The sequence below is a fragment of the Camelus ferus genome, chromosome 2 (genome assembly GCF_009834535.1).
Source record: "Camelus ferus isolate YT-003-E chromosome 2, BCGSAC_Cfer_1.0, whole genome shotgun sequence".
NCBI classification, from domain to species: Eukaryota; Metazoa; Chordata; class Mammalia; order Artiodactyla; family Camelidae; genus Camelus; species Camelus ferus.
In genome coordinates, this window is record NC_045697.1 from 75,182,815 (window position 1) to 75,207,883 (window position 25,069).

General features: G+C 39.8%; 1 protein-coding gene and 1 long non-coding RNA gene across 2 annotated transcripts in view; one reads left to right on the top strand and one right to left on the bottom strand.

The window, feature by feature from the left end:
* The first annotated feature begins 1,181 nt into the window (after positions 1-1,181).
* Positions 1,182-14,119, top strand: LOC116657816. Its single transcript, XR_004312945.1, has 4 exons — positions 1,182-1,702; positions 2,728-2,860; positions 5,807-5,940; positions 13,551-14,119. It is a non-coding gene; the product is annotated as an uncharacterized LOC116657816 (long non-coding RNA).
* Positions 10,783-25,069, bottom strand: part of DKK2 (dickkopf WNT signaling pathway inhibitor 2) — a 101,816-nt gene continuing 87,529 nt past the window's right edge. The window contains exons 2-4 of the mRNA XM_006184631.3: positions 21,887-22,037; positions 20,577-20,732; positions 10,783-13,277 (exon numbers count right to left, since the gene is read on the bottom strand). Coding sequence (XP_006184693.1) covers positions 13,027-13,277; positions 20,577-20,732; positions 21,887-22,037 — 558 coding nt within the window. The 3' untranslated portion in view covers positions 10,783-13,026. The remainder of the gene's footprint in view (positions 13,278-20,576; positions 20,733-21,886; positions 22,038-25,069) is intronic.

Sequence of the window (25,069 nt, forward strand, 5' to 3'; positions counted from 1 at the left end):
AATCTCATAGATTTTAAAAACTTGGCTACATGCAGCTAGGTGAGCTGATGTAGGATGGTGGAGACTCGTGAGGACTGTTTAGTTCCAACGACAACTTCTGAATTTGCGAAGATGTATTTATTGAGTGCCTCCCATATAACAGACCTGGGCACCGTAGGGACTGTGTGAGGACGGTATGACATTTGGCCAAGTCTCAACTAATGTATAAGACATACTTCCTATATGAATAGACATTTTATATGTGGGAGATAGTGTAACATGATCAAGCAGAATGGTTAAAAAGAATGTTTCTAAATTCAGAAATCTTGGTGTGTGATAGCATTTACTGGCTGTCTGGCTTGAGCAGATATTTTAATCTGATCTATTGAGTTGGCATAAAGACCATACCTGATGCATAGGGTCATTGTGAGAATTAAATTTATTAATGCATATAAAGTACAGAGGAGTGTGTGTCATGTAACAAGTGCTCAGTAAATGTTATTACAGAAAGTGCTGTGGGATGTGATGCAATGAAAAATGCAATATGAATTTGGAGAAGGAAAGGATCACCAGGGGTCAGAGGGGTCTAAACAAGAGTTCATGGAGGAGGTAAGACTTCAGCTGTGGGTCTCCTAAGCAGAGCAGGGAGTTATAAAGTTCTTGGTGCACCATAAATTTAAAATCTAATGGAGGAGAGAGGATCAGCCCCAATACGTATAAGCATAAGTGTCAGAAACATGGAAAGAATGCTCAGGTCTCTAGAGACATCCCTAGAAGTGCTAAAGCACAGGCAAGTGAAAAGGATAAAGAGTGGGTGTGAGTTATTACAATGATTGGAATAGAGTTAAGTATATTGCAACTACTTACGGGACCAGATTGTTCCATTCATCCCTCCCAAATTAAATTTCACTTTTCTCGTAGGAATCTTTTGTGGTTAATGGTTCCAAAGGGAGGATTTGTCTTTTATTTTATTTATTTCTGAGGAAACACACCTTATTCACACAGAAAATACACACACGCATACACCCACAGCCCCAAAAATGAAGCACCGAAACTCTATGTGCCTTTTAAGACATTTATGACTTTTGTCTCTTCATTGAACAAATTAAAAAAAAAAAGATTATGGAAGGAAATTTGGAAAAGGCTCACATACATGTACATGTTAATGAAAACAGATATTTCTATAGAAGAATTTCAAAAATATTTTAAAGTAATAGCTTTGCCGATTTTTTAAATAATGATCATAATATATCCTGGCTTTATTAGTGCTCTTGTCCTGATCAAGAAGCCCTGTTACTCTAATTAAAATAACACCATCTGGTTTTAATACCTCACAGCAACTCTCCTACCCCTTAATCCTAGGGCTGAAGCAACATTCACAGTATGGATCATGCGGAGGCCACGTGGTATTAGCTCACTTGCTCTGCAGTTTATTGATTTGGCGCTGAGAAGCCTGAGAGATAGTGGTGCTGGAGACTGGGAAAAAAAATAGAGGATCCAGAAGAAAGAACAAGATACTAGAGTTGTGTGCACACATGTGAGATCCTCCTCTCAGAATGGAGACCTGCAGCTTCCAGAGAGAAGACCTTTTTGAAAGGAGAGCTTTGTTGGACCTCTGTGAATTAAGGAAGCAAGCCATGTGAAGTTCAGGTCAGGTGTGTGTCTGGAAACTATACTAGGCAAAAGGACTGAAGGAAGGATGAGTTTGGTGAGAACAACCTTGGTAAGTTCAAGGAACAGAAAAAAAAAAAGCTTGAATGGAGTGGGAGCAGGGGAGAGAGATGGGAGATGGGGTCAAGAGGCTGGGCGGAGGCCACATCACATGGGAGTTAGAGGCAGTTCTGAGGGTAGTGGGAGACTGGAGTTATCTGTACCAGAGCAATGTGTGATATTTCATTTTTTTGTAAGTGAACAATAAGAAAAAAAATCCCAAGCTCAATTAAACAACAAAAATAGCAACTGATACTCAGATCCGGGGGTGGCGGAAATTGGGAAGAATAAGAGCACTCCCGCTCCCTTAGTCAGCAGCTGATGGGCAGAAATGCAGGCCCAGTGTCCCCTGCAGTTCAGGGTGCTGTGTTTTGTTTTTCAAGAGAATGGAGATCCGGATTTTTATGTAAGAACTTTCCATTTTCTAAATGCTAGCAAATAATACAAATTTTCCTAAAATCACTATCCAAGCCATTACACTAAATTCAGGTGGTTAATAGACAACACTAAACATAGTTGGAAGCTAGATGAAGCCCCGGCCTTGATAATTTACCATGTTTATGATGTTGTATCTTGACTTTCATAGACTGAAGGAGAACAGTGAAAAGGAAAAGCAGATTAACAGTTGGACCGAGGGCAGGTATCAGTCAGGGTCCTGGCAGGAAGCAGATGGCAGGCAGAGACAGGTCACTGAGAAGAAATGGATGAAGTACTATTTGCAATGGTGTAGGCAGTGTTAGGAAGAAGCGACAAAGAGTACTGATATGCTCAGGGCTAGGATCAGCAAGTTAGCATCGCCACTCCTGAAGGAGTCATTGCTCAAACCTGGAGAGGAGTTGGAGGAAGGGTGCTCATCCCTGTCTGTGGCCTTTGGTGGAGGAATACCGCCACCACCAGACGCCGCCACACCCACCAGACACCGCCACACCCACCAGACACCACCACACCCACCAGACACCGCCACACCCACCAGACACTGCCACATCATGTCAAGAGCCAAGAAGAGATTTACTCTGAGCCTTTTGTTCTCATTCCCAGATCTTCCTCAGTTGTCTCCCTCTGGCCAAACCCAACAAGCAGCTCGAGATATAAGGAGCGCACTGACCACAGTTGATATTGTTCAGTTTCCTGGGACATAGGAGGGCAAACGAAGACCATCCAGCACAGCCACGTACTTTTTTTTTTAAGTTGTTTCAAATACTTTACAACCTTTAGTAATTATATAAATCCAATAAGCAATTAAAATCTTTCAAACTTAGGATATGGAAACCAGTTACAAACTAAAAGTTGTGGCTTATTTTTAACTAGCAAATTGTGGTCATTATACAGAGTCATTAAACAAAATCTGAACTCGCAGTCAGCCTCATTTTCCTCTTTAAGGAGCCAACCATAGTGAATGAATGAAAAAAACGAATGGATAGATGGCATCTGGAAAGCACTGTTTGTAATACAAGAAATCATCATTCCCCCAGAAGTGGACACATTCTCTAGGCCACGCTCGGCAAAGAAACAAGACATATAGCACTGTTTTAAAAGATTATATAAAAGAACTTGACTTACAAGTAAAGCACACTGGTCATAATTTGGACGAATCTCCACCTTCACTTCCTCTGGCCCGCAGCTCAGTGACATTGGGAAGTTATTTTTTTCAGTTTGTATTTCCATTTCCCTGACAGGATGATTGAACATTTTTTCAAATGTACACAAAGAGTGTTCTACACTTTTGCATCTTACTTATTACTGCAAATTACTTATGTTTAGTAATTCTGTGTGCTATCTAAATAGAGAGAATGTTTTGGTAAGCAGTATCGATGAGAGTACAAGTTCAGTGGAATCTTACACTGATTTTTTACAAATTGACAAGATGTTCAAAGAAATGACGGTTAATTTTCTGATTTGAATTCTGTTTCACAGCAGAATGTGAGATGGGCTGGGATGGCGATTCAATGGCAATTTTAGCTTGTTAGTCACACCAAAGCTGATTCCAGCCATATACTCTCCAGATCCTGCTTTGAAAACTCCCATTCCTGCTTTCCATTCTTGTTGGGAAATTTTGAGCTTTGATTTCGGTTGTCCTTTCAGTTGTCCACTTATCAAATGATAAGAGTGTTTATTTGTAAGCTTTATAAACTGTTACATACCTATAAGCTGTTCTTGCTACCATTGTCCACAATACTAACTAGGCTGGTTGTCCCCTGAAAAGAAAGCAGCGGCTGGGAACATGTGCTGGGAGAGAAGGCTAGATTCTCTGGTTAGCCCTGACCCCAGCGCTGACTACTGTGCTTTCAGGGGTAAAATAAGGCGATGTAGGAAAGGAAGGTAGACAGTGTTAGGAACATAAGTACATCCAGCTTCCAAGTATGTTTAGTGTTGTCTATTAACCACTTGTTAATAGTGTGCTGGCTTGGATACTGATTTTAGGAAAATTTGTATTATTTGCTAGCATTTAGAAAATGGAACGTTCTTACATAAAAATCTGGATTTCCAGATTCCCTTTGTAACTGCTTTCCATATCCTAAGTTGGAAAGATTTTAATTGCTTATTGGATTTATAAAATAAGGCAACTGCTTTAGGAAGTACTCAGCAAATCCTGGAGTGAAGAAGTGGGTATGAAAACCAGTCTTTAGCTCAGCTCTGATACTGCTGGGCTCTGTGACCCCGGTAATCCTAAAAGGAGTTGCTATTTCCAAATGGAGACGGCACAGGCTAAGTGATAAGGGTTCACAGTCTGGCCTCAGAGTCACGGTTTCAAATCCTGGCTCCACTCCTCTTCGCTGTAGAGTAGTTGCTGGAAAGAATGACATGAGATGCTGGAGGGGCATCACTAAGTCAGCACCCGGTCTGTGGTCAACATTCAAAAGAGACAGGAGTTACAAGCATGTTGTGATGAACAAAGTATAGAAATACATTTGATGGCATTTCTGAGGCAAAGTAAAAAGTGCTATATAAATAGTAATGATTATCATCACTATTGTGTATGTATCCCAAGGGAGAGCCCTTATGAACATTCTTCTTTGCCAATAGACGATGAGGTAAGAGCTGGATTCTTGGTCAGATGACCTGAAGAATAAGAAAGGAATGTTGGACTAGCACAGTGCTCCTTTTGGATAGTCGCTAAATCATTGGTTTTTCTGTGAAGCCCCCACCCGTAACAGCCAGTTTTGACCCAATCCATCCTTCTCTTTAAGTACTCCCTTTGATTTGTTTCAAGGCTACCAAAACAAAAGATTTTCCAAGGGTCACATATCCCCTGCTCCCTGAACATTTGCTTGAATTGCCTCTGCCCTTCTGTCTCTTCCAGATGGCCGCTCTCTTCAGCCCCTCCCACTCTTAACACTGAGTAGGTTTTTTTCTAAGGTTGTTTTTCCCTGTTAAAGAACAGATACACATTCTCATCTGTAACCTTCAAACAGTGTTTTGAGTGACTTCATACTCATTTACGAAACAAATCCAAACTGTTTTCAAGGTGTTTTTACTGCTTTTATTTTAAAGAAAATTTGTGCAGCATCCCCACATTTCTCCACAGTTAACACAGATTTTTTTCCTTACCATAAACTTTATTTTTTTAATTGAAGTATAGTCAGTTACAATTCAATATCTTGTAATAACCTTTAATGAAAAAGCATATGAAAACAAATGTATGTATATATATGCATGACTGGGACATGGTACTGTGTACCAGAAACTGACACAGCTAACATTGATTTTTAACAGTCCCTCACTGAAGCCCATAGTGTTTTGGGGCATCTACTCCCCATAGAGAACTCGAGGTCCCTTGAAGTGTAAAAAGGGGTTTTGCTGTGCATTTCTCTGAGGCATTATAGAAAGCAGTATCACTATATTTGGATCTTAGAAAGTTTTAAGATGTGGACTTAAATAGCTTGCATATTGTTGTGAAATTTCCATAGACATTGCCCAGTAATATGGCACACTATTGGGCACAGAATAAATAGCTGTTGGAACAGACAAAAACACAGCTGTCAAGAGCCACAGGCAAGGTGGGGAAAGTAACGGAAGATAAAATGATCTCAATTTCAAAGTCTGCCTGAAAAGCTTAAGTAGGACTTAGAATATTTGACATGCACTAGCTGATCTGATGTTCACCATCTGTTACTAGGCCCTGGAGGCTGACTGGCCATTAAACACAGAATGATGACTGGTGCAGCAGGTGCAGCGAAGTGGGAAGGTGTGGAGCAAATAAAACAAGTCCATGGCATCTATAAGAAGTGTTGACCCCCAGGAAATTTAAAGGTTCATGCACTGTGGTATTCATGACGTATGTGTGAGAGGCATGATGGCAAGTGTTATTTCTCATGAAAGTACTTCAATTACTTGCATATTGTTATTTCTTTAGAATTCCCAGGTCCTACGCTATACAATTACTTAAGACTCAAAGAGACCTATGACTTGCTTTGACAGATTGTCCTTTAATGCAATGCATTGGCCCAGTGTCAATGGGAGTGTTGCCTGAGCTACACCCTTTGCTAAAATAATTTTCTAAACCTACTGCTGTGAGTCAACTGTTCTCTTCCCGTAAGTTTTCCTTGACACCCTTTGACATCTGCATCAAATTGAAGCTTCTTATTAGCACCTTTTAGGATTTCCAGCATTCCTCTTGATGCATCTTTTTTTTTTGTTGAAGTATAGTCAATTTATAATGTTGTGTTAATTTCTAGTGTACAATATAGTGATTCATTTATATGTATATATTTTCATATTTTTCCTTATACACTATTACAAAGTATTGAATATAGTTCCCTGTGCTACACAGTAGGACCTTGTTGTTTATCTATTTTATATATAGTAGTTAGTATCTGCAAATCGCAAACTCCCAGTTTATCCCTCCCCATCCTCTTTCCCCCCTGTTAACCTAAGTTTGTTTTCTGTGTCTGTGAGTCTGTTTCTGTTTTATAAATAAGTTTGTGTCCTTTTCTTTTTGAGAATCCACATATAAGTGATACCATATGGTATTTTTTTTCTGTTTTACTTCACTTAGTATGGTAATCTCCATGTCCATCCATGTTGCTGCAAATGGCATGATTTTATTCTTTTTTATGGCTGAGTAGTATTCCATTGTATAAATATACCGCAGCTTCTTTATCCAATCATCTGTCAGTGGACATTTAGGTTGTTTCCATGTCTTGGCTATTGTATACAGTGCTGCTATGAACATTAGGATGCATATAACTTTTTGAATTAGAGTTCTTTCCAGATATATGCCCAGGAATGAGATTGGTACATCATATGGTAAGTCTATTTTCAGTCTTTTAAGGAATCTCCATACTGTTTTCCATAATGGCTGCACCAAAGTACATTCCAACCAATAGTGTAGGAGAGTTCCTTTTACTCCACACCCTCTCCAGCATTTACCGTTTGTGGACTTTTTAATGATGGCCATTCTGACTGGTGTGAGGTGATCCCTCATTGTAGTTTTACTGCCTCTCTTTCTTATACTCTCACTTGAACTTCTCTCCTCAGTCTCTGTGCTCTGGCCCATTTACTCCCTTTCCTTTATCTTCCTGACACCCCCTCATTCTTCCATTTGTCTGCAACTGCTTCCTTTGTGCAGCCAACAAGTCCTCTTTTTCGTTAATGCAGTCCCTTCTTTATATAATTCTTTCTTAAGTTTTTAATATGGCTGGCAAGAAGCTTACAGACGGCAATTTTCCTACGAGTTGTCAGTATTCTACTGAGGACAGTCATTTCTTTATACATTAAATACAAGGGCACTGTACAGAAAAGTGGGGTTTTTTTAACCTTTCTTTTCTCATCAGTACTTTCTCTTTGTTCTTGATCCTCTTGTGAGCCTAAAGAGATTTTACTTTTGTCTCTCACAATCATCATGCAGTTCAGCAGCAGTCCAGTTGCCTCCACCTCCAGTGTGCCCTAAGTGCCTTACCTCACCAGTCCAGGTCACCAGCTGTTCTTGCCTGGATGCCCTTGTCTCTTCTCTACACAGCAGCCTGGGGGGTCCTTTCAAAACAAGTCAGCTCATGCTACTCCCATGCTCAAAAGCTCTTGCCAGCTTCATGCATCTTTCAAAATAAATGCAGTTATGATGGTCATCAGGTTCCACACAGTCTGACCGAGCTCCTCCTCGGACCTCATCTGTCTCTCTCCCCCTACCCATTCCATCCCAGTCTCCTCCATCAGCTTCTTCCCGTCTTGTCAGAGTCTGCTCCTGCTCTTCCTGTGCCACTGTTTCTCCACAACACCCCCTCATTTCATTCAGGTTTCTACTCATATTTGCTTCCTAAGATCTTTCCCGACTACTAAAATAGCACTACTTGTGTCCCTCTGTTCCTTTACCCTGCTTCAGTTTTCTTCGTAGGGCTCCCATCTGTCTCCTCTAGTATTTATGTAATTCTTATTTAGTTATTTTCTGCTTCCAAGCTACAGCCCTAAAAAATAACAGGATGGTAAAAACAGTGAAAGGATGAACTTTATTGGTTTGGTTTTCTGCGTCTGCCCACTGTGCCTCCTACAAAGCTGCCCAGCACAATAGAAGTTTCTCTCTGCGAGTGTATGTTGAGTGAAAGAACGTTAAGTGTTCTATGCCCCTGGACACCCTTTGCTAAAATAATTTTCAGAAGTAGCAAAGCAGTGGAGGCCTCATTGCCCAACCAAACCTATTCTCAATTAAGCACTGGTGATCTCTGAATATGCTGGGTGCAGAAGAAAGAAGCCACAAGGACGCTAACACGCTGGCGAATTCCTAAACTTGACCAGTTTTCACGAAAGCAGTAGTGCCACTCCCTCTCTAAAAGTGGATGGAATACACAGCCAGATTCTCCTCCTGCTCTGTTTTATGGTAAAATACAGTGCTGGAGCTAACGTCCGGGTGGGACATTTTTCCCAGGTGAGTTCCAGTACACAGGTCATGGGTTCCAGACAACTGATTTGGATTGGTTGACATTTTTAGCAAAGCAAAGACAAAGATTTTCTCCACCCATCTTCCTTCACTCAGATTCCAAGCACCTCTGCTGTGATTTTTTACACCACCACGTCCTAGACGTGTTCTTAGCACATTGCCTGAGATACCTGCTCTGTGAGCCACAGATGGGCTTATTTTCTAAATATGGTGACATTTTTGACTTAACCTTGTGTGCCCTAAAAATTTATTGGACTTCATTAAGAAGTCTTTCATTCCATTGAGATGCTGTCCTGGCTGTAGCTGTTGAAGGAGTCCCCCTTCACCCAGGCATCAGGTACCCTTCTGACTGAGAGAGGAATATGGAATAAGGTTGAAATACTTTAGCCATTAACTTGAGGATTCTTGAATTTCAGTTTATTTGGACTCCTTATTCGAAAGAGGAAGATAGCTAATATAGACAAATTTCTTTGGACTTCACCTTATCTTAACATGCAGGAGGATTTAAATTTTGTACTTTAATTTCTTCCAAGGATTTTTTTTTTAATGGAACAGGATTTATATTCAAAAGTGGGGCATCTCTATATTGTCAGAATTTTATGATTGAAGTGCTTTTATTATACATTTTATTATCAGGTACACATGTTATTTAATCTCACTGCAGAACCTCTGATTGGCTGTACTGGATAATACAATGGACATAATTTGGGATGGTAAGAAGAAAGAGGAGGTTTTCCTTTCCCTTTTCAGTCCTGAGTATAGTGTGGTCTTAGAGTCCATTGAATTAATGAACTATTTTTCTCCATTTTGCAATTGCTAGGGACAAAATCTAAATTGCTCACCACTGGTCCCAAGAAGATGCATAAAGGACTGATTGGCACTGGGGCAATGACCTCATCAGGTCCTGTTCTGGTCGGCAGCCGGTCAGATTTGGTCAAAATCCGTATCTTTACCATAGACAGATGGTTATGTATAATGGGCTAAGAATATAAAGATCTGGGGAATGAGGATCTGGGGTGGGGGGTTCCTCTTTTCTAATCCTTAATGTTAGTTTAATGTGGAGTGTATAATGATCTTTGTCTCACTCCTGCCCTCCCTCACTCCTTTCATGTGTTATGAATTACCCAGTTCTGGAATAATTCAAATGAGATTCTTGAATAAGAAATGCATAGTTCTGTCCTTTCCCCACCCTTCTTCTTTGGCCCTGCCTACCAGAAGAAAGTGTGTCCTTCTGTGCTGCCCATCCACACTCTTAAGTTGTACGGGGCAGCTCCAGCAGGTCACACTGACGTCTGGTGTTGTCTGAGAAGGGACTGTCTCTTTCTGGTGTCCTCTTGTCCACAGACGGACGCCACACTCTCCAGTATTAACTATCAGCCATGGGTTATTCTGTCATCTGTCCTTCTTTCTTAACCGTTTTCTCAAATGGCCTGAATTTGGGGGAGCAGAAAAGTGTAATTGATAGTTTCCCCACTCAAATCCTAAGGCTATGATAAGGGTATTTTGTTTCTTGGCTAAAAAGGAGATCAGGACAATTCATCACTTCTCAGAGCATCTCACTGAGCTCAGTGGAAAAGAAAAATATCAACCATATGAGTGTTATAATCTAAAAATACACTGTAGCTAGGAAATACAAATGTTCTCAATTTGACGAAATGGAGAGCTATTTAAGAATATACTTAAGTGACTAATTAGAATAATGTGGGGAATTATTTCAGCAGCACTGAGATATCTTGAACCCTGACCTCTAGCCATGGGACTGCTTTAGTTTCATTAAGCTGCCATACTGTACTTAAACATTCTGTGACACAGTAGAATGGATTATTTTCCACATTTCTAGCCCATTAACATCTCTAATACAACGTGGGCTCTTGCAGCCACTCCCGGTCTCATAATTGGTGAGTAATGTTGCTTAAACATTCCTTACATCTTCGTGTTCAGGAAGCAGAGGAAAGACCTTCCTGGGAAGTAGATTTGAGTTCGCACAGGACCAGGTAACTTAGTCTGTAGTCATATCGGGATAAAGATATTTTGTAGCATCTTTGTGCTATATAGGGGAATGAACCAATACCCTAAGCATGTTGCATCTCTATTTTGGGAAATTTTAACCTGGGAGAAGGTTATAGGAAATAGGCTAGGTGGCTTCAAGTGGTTTCTGGAGAGCCCTTGTTCTAAGTTGTTCCAGAAGGCAAAGTAAGAATAGACGGTTGGAAAGCACAAGCTAGAATACTTTAGTTTAATGAAAAAATAACTTTCAGACAATTACAGCTGTCCTGCTGTGAAATAAGCACCTTCAGTAACAGTAAACTGCCTCGGAGCATCTCATGGGGAGTCATCCAAAGGATTCCGGCTAAGCCTGCAAAAGCAGACCCAGTCCTGTTGAACTCAGAATCTATGATTCTATGAAAGTTTTTCCCATAAGCAAAACACAAGGAAACTTGAATTCCATTTTTGGAGGAGAAAAATTTAATATATTTTATCTTATTATACATCTCCCCTAAATTACAAAGTCAATAGCTGCAAATATATTCTGCTACAAAGCTTTCTGTAAGAAATATCTCTATAAGAAAATACATCTCATTAACATTTCCTGTAAATAAATTACTTCAAATAATAATTTTTGAAGGGATGTACGTAAGGGAAATAATGCAGAAACCAGACTGTAAATGTAATTGCTACATAGGAAATGTTTGACTGAAATGTTCCATTTTCATGTTGCCAAGCTCATAGAAATCTGTACAGACTTTGGTTCTTGGATAGATTGTCTAATAATTTTTGTTTTAGCAGACATGTGGGGAAAATGTAAATCTTAATCATACTAGTAAATGTGTGTGGGAAGCTGAAATTCTTAATAGACATGCAGGCTCAGGTTCAATTTCTACTGGGAGAACTTGAATTTGAGACTGCAAATGGGATTTAAGTAAAAGAAAATTAAGGAGTGACTTGCAGTCTATAAAAGAAAAGGTCAACAGTAACAACTATAAGATAACTTTTTGCATTATGCTGTAGACATAATATTTAGAACTGAGTAAAAGTAAAAAAAGTAATAAAATGGATTCAAATTTAGAACCTGTGGTTTCTATAGATTAGCAAAATGTAGGTTTTCTAGGTTATTCCGTCTATGTTTTTTAATCTCAATGACTGCAAAAAACAGAAACTGTATCTTTGGCAAAAAACAGCTCTTACAGAGAGAGGTCAGTGCAGAAGAATCAGGTGGTGTCATCTGCCAGTTAGAAGCTTACCGAGGGCGATGAAGCCTTTATCCCGCCTGCCTTGGAGTCCGTTTCATGAGACCTCCTCATGTTGAGATTTTAGGACCTCAAAAATATAAAATAAATATTTTGAGGTCAAGTAGTGACCTCAGGCTGAACTCACCTGCGTAGTAAATACAGTGAAAGCAGATCCCATGGAAGAACTTCCATTTAGGTTGTGTGGCCTTGGGCTTCAGATATGAAAAGTCAGTTTGTCCTTCAGACATTTGAGCTGTGCGTTGCCAAAACCTCGACACTTGAGTTTTCTCCATTTCCCTGCAGGGCAGATGTAGCTCAAGTCTCTTGTATCAGCTTTACCCTCCTATACTGCAGAGCATGTAAAGAATAGAATAAAGGTCCAATTCTAGCAAGCATAGGACATACCAAAGCTTAAAAAAAAATATGATCTGGTGGCTTTATTTACCACGTATCGTGGACATCTTAAAATCTTCGCAATCTGAAAATTCTGCTCTGTGCTGTTCACAATAATTTGGAAAATAAAAGCAGGAGTCATATAACCAACAGAGATGCAATTTAAACACTTTAGAATCTGAATGAACTCTTTTGGTCTGATTGATAAGACTCGTTCTTATTAATTATAAGTGAAATTAAATTTTGGAAAAATGTAAGCAGTGTGAGGAAAAACAAGTCTTTTTTTCTGAAGGCCGTGACAAAAGACCTGTGATGATTTTTAATTTGGGGGTATTGATTGCTTTTTTTCTCGTCTACCAAGGTCTTTGAGCAGTAGAAGTAGTGCAAATTAACTCTGCTCCAGCCTTTCACTTCCTATTTAACATATTTTAGAGTCTATTGTTTGTATGCCAGGGAATATTTTGTTAAATACCTTTAAATAGAAATTTTTTTAGGTTATTTTTATAGGCATTACCAATCTGAAGGAAACTGATCCTTCGGGAAAACTCTTGGAAGGTTACATGGTATTTGTCAGTAATTTCACTCTGCCTTTTTTCCCCCAGTAATAGCATTTTCACAAATGTGTACATTATTTACATAAACAAGCTGCATGATGGAAACACACTGATTGTACTACAGCTGTCACCCTTTCTAATCTGCTCCATTCTCTTTCTGTGATCTATATTCTTATCACATTCCTCATTTTAGCCCTGTTTCTGAAATCCAAATCCTATTTTCCACCATGCTCTAATGCATTAAATACACTGATTCACAGTCTGCTATGCTGCGTTTCCTCAGAGGTGCTCATATCTTCTGACACACGTGGAGTCTGGCTTTGGAAGAGTAGGTGGCATCTTTCCATACTTTACAAGACAGGCCTTTTGCGCAGTCACACCGCTGGAAAATTTCCAGCCCATGAGAGCCCTTCTTGCGTTGCTTGGTACAGACTTCTCCCTGATGAAGCACTGGTTTGCAGATTTTGGTCCAGAAGTGACGAGCACAGCAAAACCCTTCAATGCAGTCTGAGGATCGCAGGCAGGGGTCTCCTTCATGCCCTACAGAGATAATGACCAAAAGATAGTACTGTGACACTTTAGAAAAAATTCTAATTTGCAATCAGAAGCACATAAAATATTTTTACTTATACCATCTTCCATGTTGTCTTAGATTCATATCGATTGGGTCTACCTCTAATCACTTAAATCCATTATTGTCTATGTCCATTATTTGCTGTCTGAATAGCTAGGAGTGTGCTTCATTTCTCTTTACTTTGCCATGGTGTGCTTCTAGATACTTCTCTGATTATTTTGTTTGTTTGTTTTTACTAGGTGAATGAGTAACTAAAAAGAATTGCTTTTAAACTAATTTGGGATTTCCAGACAAGATGGCAGAGTGGTAGGACCACAACTGACTGGAGACAACCATTGAAAAAGTGGAACCTAGCAAAGAAGATCGTCTTCAACTGTAAACAAAGAGGGAACCACAGCAGGACGGTAGGAGGGGCATGCTCATGATATAATTAGGCCCCATACCCTACCCTGCCCCAGGTTGGTGACCCACAAGCTGAAGAGTAAGTCAGTCACAGAGGCCCTCCCACTGGAGTGAGAGTTTTAAGGCCCACGTCAGGCTCCCCAGCCCAGGGTTCTGGCATTAGGAGGAGGAGACCCCAGCACATCTGGTTTTGAAGGCGGGCTTAACTCCAGGAGCCCCACCGGACTGGGGGAAACAGATTTCACTCTCTTGGGAAGCGTACCTAGAATCTCGAGTGCACCAGGTCCATATGCAGAGGCAGTGATTTCATAGGAACCTGGGCCAGGCCTGCCTGCTGGTTTTGGAGGGTCTCTTGGGAACGTAGGGGATAGCTGCAGCTCACCCAGGGGACATAAAGGTTGGTGGCAGACATTCCAGGAATGTTCATCTACATGAGCTTTCCTGGAGGCTGATATCTTGATTGGATCATTTGCACCGAGACCTAGCCCCACCCAACAGCCTGTAGGGAAGCCTCAGGCCCAATAACATCCAGGGTGGGAACACAGCCCCATCCACCAGAGGGCCAGGACCAAGCTTCACCCAGCAGTGGGCAGGCACTGGCTCCTCCTGCCAGGAAACCTGCATAAGCCTCTAGTCCAGCCTCATTCTCCAGGGGGCAGATACCAGAAATAAGAAAACAGCAACCCCAAAGCCTGTGGAAGGAATCCACAAACAGGCCAGACTACACTGTGACCAGCTGGATCCTAGCCCTTGGCTGACAAGAGGAGTGTACTGCTGGGACACACAGGATGTCTCCCAGAGAGGGTCACCTCTCCAAGGCTGGGAAACGTAACGAACCTGCCTAAAAATATAAATAGAAAGATAAACAATATGAGGCAGCAGAGGACTATCTCCCAGGCCAAGGCACAAGATGAAATCCTAGAAGAAGAAATAAGTGATAAGGAGATAGTCAATTTATCTGAGAAAGAGTTTAAAGTAATGATGGCAAAGATGTTCAGAGAATTCAAGAGGAGTATAGATGCACAGAGTGAAGTTTTTAGCAAAGAGTTGGAAAATATAAAGAATACCCAAACAGAGTTGAAGAATAAAATCACTGAAATGAATAGCACACTAGAAGGAACCAAGAATAGACTAAGTGAAGCAGAAGGATGTATCAATGAGCTAGAAGACAGACTAGTGGAAATCACTACTGCAGAACAGAAAAAAGGATGAAAAGAAATGAGGATGGTTTAAGAGAACTCTGGGACAACATGAAGCACACTAATACTCGCATCACAGAAATCCCAGAAAGAGGAGAGAAAGAGAAAGGACCTGAGAAAATTTTTGAAGAGATAAATGAAAACTTTCCCAACTTGGGAATGCAAACAGTCACCCAAGTCCAGGAAGCACAGAGAGTTCCACACAGGATCAACCCAAAGAGGAACACATCAAGACACATAGTAATCAAATTGACAAAAATTAAGAATAAGGAGAAAATATTAAAATTAGCAAGAGAAAAGTAACAAATAACATACAAGGGAACTCCCGTAAGGTTATCAGCTGGTTTTTCAGCAGAGACTCTACAGGCCAGAAGGGAGTGGCAAGATATAGTTAAAGTGATGAAAAGGAAAAAACCTACCACCAAGAATACTCTATCCAGCAAGGCTCTCATTCAGATTTGATGGAGAAATCAAAAGCTTCACAGATAAACAAAAGCTAAAAGAATTCAGCACCACCAAACCTGCTTTACAACAAATATTAAAAGAACTTCTCTAGTCATTAGAAAAGAAAAGAAAAAAAAAGACCTACAGAAGATTGCTTTGGCAGTTTGGGGTCTTTTATGGTTCCATATAAATATGGAAATTGTTCTAGTTCTGTGAAGAATGCCATGAGTACTTTGACAGGCGTTGCACTGGATCTGTAGATGGCTTTGGGTAGTACACCCATTTTGATGCTGTTGATTCTGCCAATGCAAGAGCACAAGATATCTTTCCATTTCTTCGTATCCTCTTCAATTTCCTTCATCAGTGTTTTACAGTTTACAGAGTATAGGTAACCTCTTTGGTTAAGTTTATGTCTAGGTATTTTGCTCTTTTTAACGCAATGGAAATGTTTATGCCAGTTATAAAATTCTGGTTTTTGAAGTGGGAAAAAAAAGTGAATGAAGGGCTGCAAATGGCAAAACATCCTTCTTTCTTATGGGTGAGTGCATTCCATTACATATATATGCTGCATCTCCTTTATCCATTCATCTATTGATGTGTACTTACGATGCTTCCATATCTTGGCAATTATAAATAATGTTGCTATTAATAGCAGGGTGTATGTATCTTTTTAAATTAATTCCTGTTTTGTGATTGGCTTTATTCCTTTGATAACTAGGTAAGTTTAAAAAGTTAAAGCTCTAAAGGTTCTTAGAAACAATGAATAGTACATATATGTAAATTTTAAAAATTTGCAAAAAAAATTAATTGGAAAATCAAGTAAAGTTGAAACTAACAGTTTAAAAAAACATTACTTAATTAATTTGATACCTTCTTGGAAGGTATAAACAAACTCTGATTCAAAGAGAAGGCTGAAATCCCCAGTGATGCCTAAGACCACGAATCAGTCTAGCCAGGAAAACGGAAACTCTGAGTATTCAAAAGAGAAGATACTAATGCAGAGACCTGTCACACAGGCAGAGAGTTGCAGGGCTAAGATGTCCCAGAATATGGTAAAGCAACACAGCAGGAAACCACTGCCACATTTAGGCCGGGGGATCCAAAGGAGCAGGTGACGTCAGAATGGTGGGGGCGGGCAGTGGGGCTGGGACTGGAATCCCCAACAGGCCCACCTGGCAGGAGCTGAAGCCCCAGGGAGGTACAGCTCTGCCAGAAACACTCCCTGAAGCAGAGAGAATATGCTAACTTTTTCTTTCCTCTGCTTCTCAGTCTCCCACCACAGCCAAACCTACGTGGCCAGGAGCCATCTGACAGGGAGCCTGAGAAATGAAGTCTATAAAGAGCTGTGATGCAGAACAGAGCAAGGGCATACCCCAGGGTCAACCAAAAACCTATCATAAAAATCATATAGGAGCACAAATCTAAGTATTTAATTCTGTAAAAAGGATCAAGTCAGCAAAGAGCACATCACAGTCAGGTTGATGTGTAACCTGGATAAAGGAGTAGTCAGCAAGCTTCTCTGTTACCTGCTAGATTGAAATATTTCTGGCTATTTTGGCTTTTTAGGCCATGTAATCTGTGTCACAGCTCCTCGTTCTGCTATTGTATTGTAAAAGCAGCCACAGCTAATGCCCATTCACTTAGGCAAGTGTGTGTCACAATAAAACATTACAAAAAAGGGCAGCAGGACAGACTTGGCTCATGGGCCATAGTGAGCCAGCCCTGGTCTAAAGGGTTCTCTGTCATCCCAGATGTCAACAGTTCCACTGTGTGACGTGGACATAGCTCACTAGCCATCGACATAAGATTTCTCCTAGCTGCCATCAGAAAATTACTCATATAATTAAATGGTGCTAATTATTAGAGAAATGCAGATCAAAACTACACTAAGGTATCACCTCACACCAGTCAGAATGGCCATCATGAAAAAGACTACAAATAATAAATGCTGGAGAGGATATGGAGAAAAGGGAAACCTCCTACACTGCTGGTGGGAATGTAGTCTGGTACAGCCATTATGGAAAACAGTATGGAGATTCCTTAAAAGACTGAAAACAGACTTACCATATGATCCAGCAATAGCACTCCTAGGCATATATCTGGAGAAAACAACTAATTCAAAAAGCTATATGCACCCTAATGTTCAGAGCAGCACTACTTACAATAGCCAAGACATGGAAGCAACCTAAATGTCCATCAATGGATAACTGGATAAAGAAGATGTCATATACATAAATACAATGAGATACTGCTCAGCCATAAAAAAGAATGAAATAATGCCATCTGCAGCAACATGGATGGACCTAGAGATTATTATATTGAGTTAAGTCAGAAGAGAAAGACAAATGTCATATGATATCACTTCCATGTAGAGTCTACAAAAAAATGATACAAATGAACTTTACAAAACAAACAGACTCAGAGATAGAAAACAAACTATGGTTACCAAAGGATAAAGAAGCGGGGAAGGATAAATTAGGAGTTTGGGATTATCAGATACACACTATTACATATAAAATAAACAACAAGAACCTACTGTGTAGCATAAAGTACTGTATTCAATATCTTGTAATAGCCTATAATAGAAAAGAATCTGAAAAAGAATATATATATTCTGTATAACTGAATCACTTTGCCATACACCAGAAGCTAACACAACATTGTAAATCAGCACTTCAGTTAAAAAAAAAAGATTCTAGGTGTTGAAAGAATTTATATATTTTTTTAATTTAGTGTCAGCTTTACTAACTTACTTTTTTAAATTATTTACTACAGCTGGGTGAAAAGATACAGAAAAAGCACTGGAAAAAAGATAGATACCTGTCAGAATAAAGGAATCTTGTGAAGAAGAAAAAAAAAGGCTACTTATACACCAACAAATACATGTAAATTTGGTGAAATAGAAATAGGAGATGTGAGTAAAGGACTTAGACCTTTAGCAAGTGTAGACAAAGGATAATTGAAGAGGAATCATCAATCTCTTTAGCACTATCCATGTGCCCACTGGTATTCCAGGTTGGACTAATACATCAGATATGCCATAGGAGACTAGCCCTGCAGAAGGTGAAAATGTGGGGAAGTGGTTTTTGTGATCAAGTAAACCAGGAAATACAGTGTTTAAAAAAGGTAACCAGTTTTCCTCATTGTTGAACTTCTCAGAGCCTTCAATGTATCAGTGTTTATTATAAAGTTCCAAAAATGGGGAGATGCATTATTATGTAACTCTTGACCGTAGGGCTCTTTTATTCACAGAATGTCTTGAAAGAATACTGCTCCAAAGAATACACTTTAAAAAAGCCTCCTTAAAAAACAGGTATTTCATACTTTCAAAATTTTACTATTAGTAATTAGGTTCAATAATTTCGTACTTTTGATTTTTACTATGATTAGGCTTCCCAAATATTTGGACAAAAGGAAGATTTTATGGCCATATATAATGCAACTAGAATTTAATTATTTTTGGTAAATTGTTCAATGAATAGTATATTATCTGGTTGTTTAGTGAAATAAAATTTCTGAATCTGCAAAGGTGAGGAAAAGACTAAATCTTATTGATTCAATCATGCAGTAGGAAACATTTTCCCATTTATTCTTTGGAACACTTCATTCTTGGATATGGGATGGAAATACTTGTACAAAAGATTGATTCTAAGTATCACATAAAATGGCATTTAGGAAATGACATGGTTGATCAGGGTACTGCAATTCTTGTAATATATATTTTCTAACAATTTAAGAGCTCTAAGAAATAGCATCCTCAAAATTAAGAATTAATAAATTCAGTCAAAATAGTACCATTAAAGTACTTTCTTGTCCAGAAATAAACCCACAAACTTTCAATTAATCTTTGACAAAGGAGGCAAGAATATACAATAAAGTAAAGACAGTCTCTTCAGTAAATGATGTTGGGAAAACTGGACAGACGCATGTAAATCAATGAAATTAGAACACTCCCTCACACCAAACACAAAAAATAAACTCAAAATGGCTTAAAGACTTATAAGACGAACTATAAACCTCTTAGAAGAAAACATAGGCAAAACATTATCTGACATAAATCTCAGCAATGTTCTCCTAGGACAGTCTACCCAGGCAATAGAAATAAAAGAATAAACAAATGGGACCTAATTAAAGTTACAAGCTTTTGCACAGCAAAAGAAGCCATAAGCAAAACAAAAAGACAGCCTATGGAATGGGAGAAGATACTTGCAAAAGATGAAACTGAACAGGACTTAATTTCTAGAATATACAATATATACAGCTCATACAACTGAGTAAGAAAAAACAAACAGTTCTCCAATGAAGACATATAAATGGCCAATAGGCACATGAAAAAATACTCAATATCACTAATTATCAGAGAAATGCAAATCAAAACTACAGTGAGATATCCCATCACACTAGTCAGAATGGCCATCATTTAAAAGTCCATGAATGATAAATGCTGAAGAGGGTGTGGAGAAAAGGGAGCCCTCCTACACTGCTGGTGGGAATGTAAGTTGGTGCAACCATTATGGAAAACAGTATGGAGATTTCTCAAAAAACTAAAAATAGACTTACCATGTGATCCAGCAATCCCACTCCTGGGCATATATCCAGAGGGAACCTTAATTCAAAAAGACACCTGCACCCTAGTGTTCATAGCAGCACTATTTACAATAGCCAAGACATGGAAACAAATGAAATGTCCATCAACAGATGACTGGATAAAGAAGATGTGGTATATTTATACAATGGAATACTACTTGGCCATAAAAAAGAATAAAATCGTGCCATTTGCAGCAACATGGATGGACCTAGAGATCATCATTCTAAGTGAAGTAAGCCAGAAAGAGAAAAATACTATATGATATCATTTATATGTGGAACTTAAAAAAAAACCTTATTTACAAAAGAGAAACAGCGCAGACATGGACAACAAACTTATGGTTACCAGAGGGGGAGGGGGTAGGAAGGGATACGTTGGGAGTTCTAGATTTGCAGATGCTAATATACATAAAATAGATAAAGAAGTTTATGCTGTATAGCACAGGGAACTATATTCAATATCTTGTAGTAACCTATGGTAAAAAAAGAATATGAAAACGAATGTATGTATGTTCACGTATGGCTGAAATATGTTGTACACCAGAAATGACACAACATCGTAAACTGACTATACTTCAATAAAAATGAAATAAAATAACTGAGTCGGAACCAAAGAACTACGGATCTCCCTACCTTTTATATGTGACATCTTAGTGTGTGGTCTTCCTAGATTCTGCCATCCCAAGTCGTGGTTTGAATAATGACCGTGGTTTCGATCTCTGTGCCGAGTGCCGTCCAGAGCTGGGATGTGAGGGGTTAAGATGCTCTCAGTGACCGGGATACAGATGCCTGGAGATAGTCAAGTAATCAGTTAGACTTACTCATTTCTAAAAGTGTGGTTTTTAACCAAGCATTCTCTCGCCATGAGGCATGAAGCCACCTATCATCTTTTCATTCACCCATCCATTTATTCATGTATTTATCAAGACTGAGTATTACTCAGTTTGGTCCAGAGTCAGGCTTCCTTGATTTGAATCTTGCCTCTCTCAAGAGCCAGTGACCTTTGGCAAAAATAGGAATTAAAACAGAATTTACTTCACTAAGTTATTGTGAATATGTGTGAAGAGTTTAGAATAGTGCCATAGTAAGGTATTAAATGATTACTAGCTATTAGTACTTTAAGTCTGATCAGACATCTATGTTAAGTTTCCTTTTTCAATCAGCAGTACAGTCCTCATCCACACTGTAAACATCTCTAATGGTAAGAGGTTGTCTTCCCTTTCACCTCTTGTCCAGGCTACTCCCTGTGGGACTGTGCCCAGGGGTCAGGAACAAGTGTAGGGATATGACTCTGATGATGTTGTTTTATATGACTAAGTATGTTCCTGATCACCTTCAGTTACTTAATGGTTTTACCTGCCATTTACTGTCTGTGGTTCTCCATTTCCTCATTAATGCTGAATTATCTGCCTATAAACTCATTGAGATTGGGCGAAGCCCTGGCTTTGGGGAAGGCCAGGGAATAGACTCCTGTGTCTCCTTTTTGAGGAACCAGTCACTCCATCAGCATTTGTGTGTGCCACGGGGTGGGGCCTTCCAGAGAAGACACCTCGAGTATAAGAATCAAGGTATGAAATTGGTATGAAAATGGAAAACAGACTCACAACTGCACTGCTAAATCACAGCAGGTTCCTTTCCTTTGGTTCCTTTGCACATATTCGCTTATGTGTTTAGTTTAGTGGAATAAAACATCTGGCTATTTACATGCAACATTTTAACATGGCAAATCCTAGACCAGCATAGATTATAAATTATAGAAGATGATCAGAGCCCAGGAAAGCTAAGATTTGGGAGGTGATCCAGGTAATCTTCCACATATCCCAAAGCATGATCCCATTCCTGCCAGCTTTGAAAGGTTCCTTACACTTTAGGAATCTGCCTAAGAGAAGGGAGCCTAACTCGGTAGCCAGACCACCTCTGTGAAAGGAAACTGAGCCCTTTACCATTATTGCAGCGGGTCCCAGGACAACACATGCCATCTCTGTGACAGCGCTTCTTTTTCCTTCGACACACCATGCAGGCCGACGATCCTTGGTGGGGACTGTGGCAGTATCTCCCAACTTCACATTCCTTATCACTGCTGCAAGGGTAGGCCTGTCATGAAGGGGAACACCACCAAAAAAGCAGCGGAGATCAGATCTTGGAACATGGAAAGTTACTGCAGCAAATCACGATGGGAAGTAAATCACAAGGTGACCCTCCTCAAAGGATTTTAATATACCATTGTAATGATGTTCTCAGCAGAGTGTCTACAGAGTGACACTTAACTGAGGACCTTATAAATCCTGATTATTGATGGTGACAAAGATGAAGGTGACACTATTCATATATTTTCACTGACATCACTTTTGGGTTAGGATTTAGACCTTATGTTCATTAGCAGAGGCCTGAAGAGTGACTCTTGGGCCTCACAAACAGTTGTCAGTGTTATATTGCCACTGACTTAAGGTATAAATGAAACAGCCTAGCCACCCCATTTTTCATCCACTACAACTGGATGAGAAGGTTAAATAAAACAACAAAGGGCTGTGCTCGAAGCTCAAACACATCTCCTGCCCAGTTACGGAACAGATCTTCTAAGAGTGACTCATCACAGTTCCTGCCTGCGAGGAACAGAGGAGAAACACTTCCAGAGCAGTGTGAGGCAATGAACTATTTGGCACAAAGCAATCAAGGAGCAGGGTCCTCCTTCCAGACTCAGTGATGAACAGCAGTGGAGTTCTCAGTGGTCAGAGAAGCAGAACCCCAGTTACATCATGTTCTCAGGAAACCAAAGGGCAGGCTCCTTACATACAAAAATAGTCCTCCGGGCTACTGCACCTTTAATTTATACAAAGGGATTGCTGCTGCTGCTGCGTTCCTCTACCAAGTTGTATGTTCAGAAGGCTACTTAAGGAGTCATTATTTCAAAAAAATACGTATATATACACATACACTCTAATTATATACTCCTTGTCTCTTGGAAGTGTTAGAGCAGGCAGATAGCTAGATATGAGCAGAGAAAGGGGAATGCAGGCTAAATGGCAGGAATTGGGCAGAAAGGAGGGACACAGGCCAAATGCAGGAAACCAGACATCATGTAAGCACCAGGGGTCCCTGGCAGAGAAAGAAAAGCAGGAACCTCTGGGCTGATAAGAGGTCGCACCTTTCAAGGTGCTCAGTGGCCTGGAGGCCAACAAAGAAAGGTGGGAAAAGGCAGGAATCTCCAGTGTCTGAATGTAACCTTTTGCTCATTATAGCCTCATTTCAATAAAATTCGCCTTGCAGATTAAAAGTAACCCATCCTGCACCGACTCCATGACACTTCCAATCCAGACTAAATAAGGACAATAATCCTTTCTCCCTTCAGGAAGGTGGAGTTGGGATGAAAATCAGGGAATACGACCCCAGAGACCCTTCTCTCCCTAATAAATATTACGCCCATTAATTTTTACACTCTATGTAACCAACTTACCAAAGAAACTTGGGGCAGCTGCTAACCTGAGCCTGCCCGCTCTCCCCTTGAGAGTGTACTATCCATCCTTTAATAAATTCTCACTTTACTTTCTTAACCTCCACTTCTTGTCTCTGAATTCTTTCTGGGATGGGACAAGAACCTGGACACCAGTCACATCTACCAACAACAGAAGTTCTTGCTGGAACACTTAAAATGTCCTGTTTTCAGACTGAGAATTGAGAAACTGAAATGTCACATCACACACATCAAACTTATATTTTGAGGCAGGTTTACAGGGAGACTTATTTGCCAGTCTTTTTTTTTTTTTTTTGGTAGTTTATTTTTTTTATTTCCAGAGTAATGCGTTTTTTTTTTTAATTAAAAAAGAAGAAGAAGCTATGTAGTTATTTTTAAGCAAGCATAAATGATATGATTATAAAACTACGGAGAAAATTTTTGTGACCCTCCAGTTAGTGTGGTTTGAGTGCCTTGCTTATGAAATGGGGTTTGATGGCCTCACTTTGCATCCATTCCTATTCCTCCCCCAACACTGCCTTGTTAAAGCAGGTAGCTAGCTACTATGAGCAGAGAAAAGGGGATGCACTGGGCAAAAAGGAGGGACACAGGCCAAGTGCAGGAAACCATACATCATATAAACAACAGGGGTCCCTGGAAGAGAAAGAAAAGCAGGGGTGATAAGTGGTCACACATTTTGGGGTGACAAGTGCCCTGGATGCCAACGAAGAAAGATGGGAAAAGGCAGGAATCTCCAGTGTCCGAATATAACCTTTTGCTCATTATGCCCTCATTTCAATAAAATTAGCCTTGCAGATTAGAAGTACCCATCATGCACCAATGCCATGACACTTCTGATCCAAACTAAATAAGGACAAAAATCCCTCCTCCCTTCGGGAAGGTGGAGTTGGGGTGGAAAATCAGTGAATATGACACCAAACCCTTCCCTCCCCAGTGAATATTCCGCCCATTCATTTTTACACCCTATGTAGCTAGCTAACTTGCCAAAGAAACTCAGGGCAGCTGCTCACCTGAGCCTGCCCGCTCTCCCCTTGAGAGTGTACTATCTCACTTTAATTTCTTCACCTCTGCATCTTGTCTCTGAATCCTTTCTGCGACGAGACAAGAACCTCATCACCTGCAACACTTTTTCACTCTGATTCTTCCATTACCTTTTCTCCCTGTGCCCTGTACATATTCAGCCCCCACGTTTTCCTTTTAGATCTGATCATCTTTGGTGAGAAAGACGAAAAAAATATGAAGTTGACATGTGACTCTGAAAACTTTTCATGTTGCATGAAAGAAAAATACACTTTTAGTATCATTACAATTTGCTGTTTACCCTCCAAAGAAAACAGAAAATAGGAACACCTCTAACTTCAAACTGAAAGTGCTTTTGAAGAATTCCACTGTAGCGATGTTTAATGCCTACATTACAGTTGGAGCCAGATAAAGCTATAAAACGAATTAGGATGTAACTGTCCCATTCTGACACCATCATTATGCTTCAGAGAGAATCTGAATGAAGGTGATTTCAGAGTATCAAGCCATTTTTTAAGAGTCCAAGACTGATGAAAACAAAACAAAATGTCACTTCCTGACTTGCTACACTCTTTCCCTGGAGCACTTTACTCCCTTCCTATTTAAACCCAGTCATCTTAATTGAAATACAATT